General features: G+C 33.4%; 1 protein-coding gene across 1 annotated transcript; it reads left to right on the forward strand.

Moving 5' to 3' along the window:
• Nucleotides 1–676: 676 nt before the first annotated feature.
• On the forward strand, nt 677–6,787 carry LOC141671732 (casein kinase 1-like protein HD16). The gene is made up of 16 exons (XM_074478060.1): nt 677–1,120; nt 2,688–2,819; nt 2,896–2,969; nt 3,068–3,137; nt 3,232–3,287; nt 3,381–3,452; nt 4,005–4,099; nt 4,206–4,269; nt 4,380–4,509; nt 4,588–4,806; nt 5,014–5,150; nt 5,235–5,409; nt 5,520–5,610; nt 5,796–5,953; nt 6,045–6,233; nt 6,329–6,787. Exons 1-16 carry the CDS (start codon nt 1,034–1,036, stop codon nt 6,386–6,388), a joined length of 1,809 nt encoding a protein of 602 aa, XP_074334161.1. The 5' UTR covers nt 677–1,033; the 3' UTR covers nt 6,389–6,787.
• The last annotated feature ends 1,105 nt before the right edge of the window (nt 6,788–7,892 follow it).

Genomic DNA, 7,892 nt, shown 5'->3' on the forward strand with positions numbered 1-7,892 from the left:
GAAAGCTAATGACGCCGCATCTCTTCGCTCACTCCGGCAGGCGAACCTGAAACTTTAGGTGCGACGCTGAAACCTAGGACGAATATGTCAGTTGTTACATCCGGAATCATAGGTAAAATCGGTTATTCCGACGATATTCATTTGGGGTGTTTTTAGCAAATTTATCTCACAAGATTTAATATTATAGATTTTTCCATAAATTTGATCTAAATATTAATAACTTTAATAATAATAAATAATTTATATAGGAAATTTATAAAAAATATACATGTTTCAAAACTTATTTTAAAAAAGATGGTAAAAATTACATACAAGGGTACAAGAAGATTACTCGAATTTGCATATGAGTTTGCAAATATTACACCATATTTTTAAAAATATTTTATACATATTATTAATTAAATGCTTTAATAATTTATTTTAAAATAATTATAAACTACGTATTCAAAAGTTGTCACCTCAAGTGTGTAACATCACGATAAAACATAAAAGACTCGCAAATGTTTTGTTTTATAATTACAAACTTTTATCAATATCGATTTAAGCTATAAATACAAGGAATCAACAAATAAAATGTGCAACCCCATTTTTTTAAATTTCGATTAGTGTCGATTTAAATTTTCTAGTTATTCATTTTTTCATGTCTCGATTTTGGGTTTCCCTCCACTAATCCCCGAAAACTCCCCCCAATTTTCTTCCCACTAACCCTAATTCCTCTTCATATATAAACTCACAAATACATACATACTCTATTCTTCTCCGATTACAAACTCCTTTTCACATTCCAATTCTACCCCTCCTACACACTTTTTTTACTACACCAAAATTATTTTCCAGTCAATTCACACATTCTCTCTCAATGATATTCGTATGCCTCTTCAACTCCGTCAACAACTTCTCAGTCACCGTGTAATTATAAACCCGGTTCATCTCTCCCGACCCGATCCGACCCGTCCGGCGAATAGAAGTAATAAATTAATGCTCTGAGAACGACGTCGTTGGAAGCATAATTGAAATTAGGGTTTTGAAAGAGATGGATGAGTTTGATAGTGGTGGACAGAGTGGTGGAGATAAGGGCTTGGATGGTGAAGATGATGGAACCACTCCTATTCCTGAAAGGGTATACATACATACATACATACATACATATATATATGTATCTATAGATTTTTATTAAAATGTTTGTTAATTTTTATTATTATGATAACTGTGTGTTTGTGGGTTATGATTTATGTTGGGTTTTAATGTGTTTTGTGGTGAAAAGATGCAAACTTGGTTATGGTATGTTTTTGTGTGATATTTTTTGATGTAATCTTAATTTTTCGAAACTATTGGTTTTCGATGATGTCTTGATTTGGCGGAATTAAGTGTTTTTAGACGGCGTTGAGTGGTGGTAATTGTTGATTATATGAAATGTGATATGGGTTTACAAGTGTTTATGGGGGAGTGGAGATTACTGATATGTGTAGTGTCTGCGGGTGGTGTCTAAGATTGTATTGTTAGTTGTTAATTATGAGTAGTGCTATGTTCCCCAAAATTCTTCCCCAAAATTTTTACCAAATGATGTGGCAAACACATGGCATATTTTAATTTGTAGGCGCATATTGATGCACGCGGGGTCTCATATTATGTTTAGAAAAGTTGCTATTTACTATATGACACATCAGCATTTGAGAAAACTTTTGGGAAAAAAATTTGGGGAACCTAGTATTTCTCGTTAATTATTGATGTATAGTTTATTTGTAAACGGAGCTAATAGTATATTTGTATGTGTTCGGGTACTGTGTTTTACGGACTTTAGAATTTGATTGTAGTATATAGATATTAGTGTGATTGAAGTTTATTAAATATAAAATTGAACTTTAATGTAGATAAGCTAATAAATTTTTGATATACATAACAGGTTAGTATTTCATTTTTAAACTTTTAAACCTGCAGTGTGCAAAAAAAATTTGAACGCTGCAGTGCAGGAATTCTGACCTGCATTTAGAGGTGCTGCGTGGGTTGCTTCTGCAGTGTGAGCGTTTTTATTAATACCCTATCTAATGTGTCAAATATTAAACAATTTGAAATGTGTCCTGGTTTATGTTTCTTTTAGCGATTTGCACACGTATGGCCCGTACAAGGCCGGCCCTTGCCAAGGATATTGTTATTTGTATTTGTCGATCTGTTATGTCTATTTACAAGAATTGTTTTAGTGATTAACAGGGCTGGAGCCATGATAATAAAAAGGGGAGCAAGAGGGGAGGATATTTCACAAAATTTAGAGCAGAAGTAAATTTATGTAAAGCAGACATAAATATTGTCTTGAAAATTTGTAAATTAAATACTTGTATATATCTACTATAATTGTTATACTGACTTTATATCTTTTCTAACTTTGGGGGGGAGGGTGTTAAATTTTACATTAAATGACCTTTAAAGCAATAACTTAAAATATTCGAACTACTATAAAAGCTCCTGGCCGCCACCCTCACCTTTGAGTTTGACCGTACATCTTTAAGTTTTTGATACAAGTGTTTTAGTTATTAATTTTATTGACATCTATAGTTCTGTCATCTGTGTTCTTTTTAATGGGCCGTGATGTAAGAGTAAGAGAACGTTCATTCATGAGTACCTATGCTCACATGTTACGGCTTTTAGATGTGTAGTAGCAATTTTATTTAACTATTGGTTATATGTAACAGGTCCAGGTTGGCTCTTCCCCTTTATACAAAGTTGAGAAGAAACTGGGCAAAGGAGGATTTGGACAAGTGTATGTAGGACGTCGGATTAATGCTCAACTTCCACATGATAGAATTGGCGCCGGAGCAGTGGAGGTATGGTACTCTTAGTGGTTTATATGAAGGCACAGTTATTACGTATTGGCTAATTGAAATGCTTTGAAAATATTAGGTTGCTCTAAAATTTGAGCATAAGAACAGCAAAGGATGTAATCATGGACCACCCTACGAGTGGCAAGTATATAGGTGAGGAGTTCTCCAGTATATTCTTATGTTATGTTTGATGCAATGCATTCATTGAATTACTGGAAAATCTGTTAATTTTAATAAGTTTATTTATTTAGTATTCTTGGAGGCATTCATGGTGTTCCACGCGTGCACTACAAAGGCAAGCAAGGTGATTACTACATAATGGTATGTCAATGTTCTTATTTTCGGTTAATTATATAAGATGATGGCAGTACTCATAGATTAATTCCATCTCTCTCATTCTGAACAACTTCGGCAGGTTATGGACATGCTTGGACCTAGTTTATGGGACATCTGGAACAACAAGTCTCACACGTAAGCTATCTTTCGATACAAAGTCTTAAATTTTTTTGTTGTAGCTTATTGTCTACCTAGCAGTTAGCGATGTTTTGACTTTGTTGACTCTAGGATGTCAACTGAAATGGTTGCATGTATTGCCATCGAAGCAATCTCTATTCTCGAGAAGGTGCATTCTAAAGGGTAAGTTTCATTTATTCTTGTAGTCTCAAACATTTAACAAAAACGTTTTTTGATTATCTCTGTTATTTCAGTCTTTCCTAATGTGTATTGTGTTATATAATGTTTTATTCTGTATATAAGAGGACCATGTTGTAGATATTTTTCCTTGTAATATCCTGCAACAGAATCAACCCTTTCAAATTAATATCATTTTACACAATTGAGTTCACTTGTAAGTTGTAACCAAAGATATCAAGGGCATTATTAAAAAGAAGATATAATGGACAAAAACTGTCAGCCACTCCTGAATAATTTTTAAGGGTGTTATTGTTTAATGCTAATCTGCATGATATATAATATTTAAGACCGCGTCTTGTTTCTAATTGTTCCTACTGCATAATTCTAGGTACAGCACTTCAGAACACATGAGAATTGTCCTCCAATTGCTTGTTAATGTCTTACTTCTGCTTAAGTTTTGTTTCATTAAATAACTAACTTCCCTGGATAAGGCTATTGATGACTTTTGATGAACCATAAATGTTGTTATACTAAGGTTGGCTGCAATTTGTGTAGATATGTGCATGGGGATGTGAAACCAGAGAACTTTCTGCTAGGTCCACCTGGAACACCAGAAGAGAAGAAGCTCTTTCTTGTCGACCTTGGATTAGGTAAGGTGTCAATCTTGAACATTAATACCTTGCACATTATGTAATGCTCTCCTTATAATTTGAGATGGTGCTTAAGTTAATATGTTTATATGCTGTAAAATATTAGCTACTAAGTGGAGAGATATCTCAAGCCAACATGTTGAATACGATCAGCGCCCAGATGTTTTTAGGTACTTTATCTTAACATGATCTCAGTTTCTTTCTTTTGTTATGTGTACCCTGTTTATATATCTCTGCACTAAGGATGATTGATATCATGGCACAAACACTCTTGGCGCAGGGGGACTGTGCGATATGCCAGTGTGCATGCTCATCTTGGAAGAACCGGAAGCCGGAGAGATGATTTAGAATCTCTTGCTTACACACTTATTTTTCTTCTCCGTGGACGCTTGCCTTGGCAGGGTTTCCAGGTTTGTTGATCCTGAATTTATAAGAATAGTCTGGGTATGTCATCACTATTATCTTTTTTACATTTGCGTCTCATTCAGGGTGAAAATAAAGGGTTCCTTGTCTGCAAGAAAAAGATGGCTACCTCCCCAGAAGCTCTTTGTGCCTTTTCACCTTTGCCATTTCGAGAATTTGTTGAACATGTAGTAAATTTGAAGTTCGATGAGAAGCCTAACTATGCAAAATATATTTCCCTTTTTGATGGAATAGTTGGTCCAAATCCAGATGTGAGGCCAATTAATACTGAAGGTGCTCAGAAGGTATGCTTTATGTTTCCTTGCACCATCACTGCTGGCTCTTCATTTTGTTGTTTTCTAATTAGACCTGGACTGTTGATTTATTATTTATCCTTTTGGTACGTTTTCTTTTGAAACTTTAATCCTTGTGGTACTTTGTAAGTAATAAATATGATAAACTGCCGGGAGCTGGTTGAGCATTTTTTAAAAATATTTCTACACCATGTGTAGCTCGTAGTTGGACAGAAGAGAGGACGTATGGTGATGGATGAAGAAGACGAAGACCAACCAAAGAAGAAAATCAGGATGGGAATGCCTGCAACCCAGTGGATTAGTGTCTATAATGCTCGACGTCCTATGAAGCAAAGGTATGTATGTCATGCAACTGTACTCCATATAAGGTTTTGGCAAATGGTAGAATGAAGACATCATATATTTACTTGATGGTGTAGATATCACTACAATGTAGCTGAAGGGAGACTTGCTCAGCACATTGAAAAAGGGAATGAAGATGGATTATTTATCAGTAGTGTGGCCTCTTGCTTGAACCTTTGGGCTATAATCATGGATGCGGGGACTGGATTTTCTTCACAAGTTTATGAAGTCTCACCTCAATTTCTTCACAAGGTAGATTATGCTTAGTTCTGACACCATTTTTATCGTGCTTTTATACATACTACATATGATAAAATTTTGTTTGGTTATTCAGCTAAATATATCTGATTTTCTTATTTAAGGAATGGATCATGGAACAATGGGACCAAAATTATTACATTAGTGCTATAGCAGGGGCTAACAACGGGAGTTCACTTGTAGTAATGTCAAAGGGTTAGTGGAATTGCCTAACATCCATATTTTTAGTATTGTTTGGGACAAGTACATTTTGAACTTTGTGGTCAGAAATTTTAACATCTTTTACAGAAACATGTTCAGCGTGAAGGCCAGAGTGCACATGTTAGTGTTCACTCATATTTTTTATAGTCAATCTAACTTCTTTTAATTATAAATTCTAGGTACTCAATATGTACAACAGTCGTATAAAGTAAGTGATTCATTTCCTTTTAAGTGGATAAACAAGAAGTGGAGAGAGGGATTCTTTGTTACCGCCATGGCAACTGCAGGAAGTCGTTGGGGGATCGTGATGTCTCGTGGGGCTGGATTTTCTGAACAGGTTTTTCTCATACCGTGTTTTTTTTGTCGTAAAGATCATGCATGCAGGTGCAACAACCTTGTTTATATTTCCTTTTGCAATTACTACACAGGTTGTGGAACTAGACTTTTTATATCCTAGTGAAGGTGTTCATAGGAGGTGGGATGGAGGATATCGCATCACATCAACTGCTGCAACTGCGGACCAAACTGCTTTAGTTCTTAGTATACCAAGAAGAAAGCCAGCGGATGAAACACAAGAAACATTACGGACTTCTGCTTTTCCTAGCACACATGTCAAAGTGAGTAAATAAGATACCTTTTCAGTTTTCATGATGTAGCTATGTAGTTTTTTTTATGTATTGTGTAATATATGGATTGTATGGTTTTCTTGCAGGAAAAATGGGCAAAGAATTTATATATTGCATCGATTAGTTATGGCCGAACTGTTTCATGAGTTGCCATATTTTTGTTAAGCAATGCATTTTGAAGATGCTTCAGTTTTGTGAAGGATGCATTTTTGGAGGCTCCTATGCTCTGGGCACACATTAGTATTCACATCTTGGTTTCATCTCTGGATTGATTTTACGCCAGTCTTGTATTTGGAGCATGTTAAATTATGATTTCAGAAGATGTATTGGGGTGTGTTGGTTTCTAATTAGGAAAAAACCCTGTAGAGCAGTCTTACCTTAGAGTACTATTATCAGCTGAGGTTTGTATAGTTTTCTTATCAGTAATTTGTCCGAAACCATTCAAGTGCAATGCTTGGTTACCAAACATGGCAATGTTGTAAATGTGCAATATTAGAATTCTCAGTCTGCTCGATGAATCGACAAATTGTGCCTAGTCTTTTACATCTGCTCGATGAATCGACAAATTGTGCCTAGTCTTTTACAATTTATTTTTTTGCTGCTGGCTTATGTTTAGAATTGGAACAAAATTTCATTGTTTACGAGCATATCTTTAGTAAGGAAAGTGCAATCTTTTAGAACATGTTTTTAGATTGTAATACATCAGAGCATACCAACAATGCTAAATACATATACGAATTTGTAGCTTTTAATAAATAATCCAATTAATAATTATATACAATTTTTTTGAATAATATTCTATGAAATAACTCATAACTAAGTTCTAGTCAGGAGTCCCTACTTTATTTTTCTAACATATAAGTTTTTATTTTTCTAACATATAAGTTATTAGTTATTATATTATCAAGCTCCCTCTTATAATGTATGTAACACCCCACTTAAACAAGTAGATGTTACACAAGATAAGCCTTATTTATTAATGGAAGTAAAAACAATCTAAACATAATTTATTTAATTAACAAAAGTTCAAAAAATCTAAAATAAAGTTCTCTAACAAGATCCAAAATAATATGGAATAAAATATGTCATTGACTTTATTTTAAACTAGTATAATAACCCGTGCGAAGCATGTGTCATTTTCTAGAATTTTTTTATGCATCATACAATTATAATGTTCTTAATTGTTTTCTTATTTGTAAATGTTGTACAATGTCTAATGTATATCAAATACAAGTTGATTATTTATCAATTTGTATTATTTTCATAAAAGACAATACCAAATTACACAACGTTTCAAATATAACTCATTAAGCAATATATATATATAATTTGTATTTAATGAATGAATATAAATAGGGTAGTCAGTGTACGTTTAAAACGAAATTATTATACTTAATCTGTAGAATGCCGTTAGTATATTTACAAATAAAAAGTTAAAAAATAACATTTATATTGAATACAAAATTAACCAAAAATTTTGAATTTTATTTAAATAAACTATATGTACTGCTCTATATTATTACTGAGTTCAATATTAACTTACAATTAACTTACTCAAAAAAAATCCGAACCTAACGTTAGTGATTAAAAAAATCTGAACCTAACATTTGTGAGTAAAACAAAAAAAATTATAGTTGAGTGGTAAATTTC

The sequence above is a fragment of the Apium graveolens genome, chromosome 7, assembly GCF_009905375.1.
Source record: "Apium graveolens cultivar Ventura chromosome 7, ASM990537v1, whole genome shotgun sequence".
NCBI classification, from domain to species: domain Eukaryota; kingdom Viridiplantae; phylum Streptophyta; class Magnoliopsida; order Apiales; family Apiaceae; genus Apium; species Apium graveolens.

Coding starts and splice junctions, on each gene's coding strand:
- LOC141671732 (XM_074478060.1), top strand. CDS start 1,034: ATGGATGAGTTTGATAGTGGTGGACAGAGTGGTGGAGATAAGGGCTTG. Junction 5,151..5,234: donor CGACGTCCTATGAAGCAAAG/GTATGTATGTCA, acceptor TTGATGGTGTAG/ATATCACTACAATGTAGCTG. Junction 5,611..5,795: donor ACTTGTAGTAATGTCAAAGG/GTTAGTGGAATT, acceptor TATAAATTCTAG/GTACTCAATATGTACAACAG.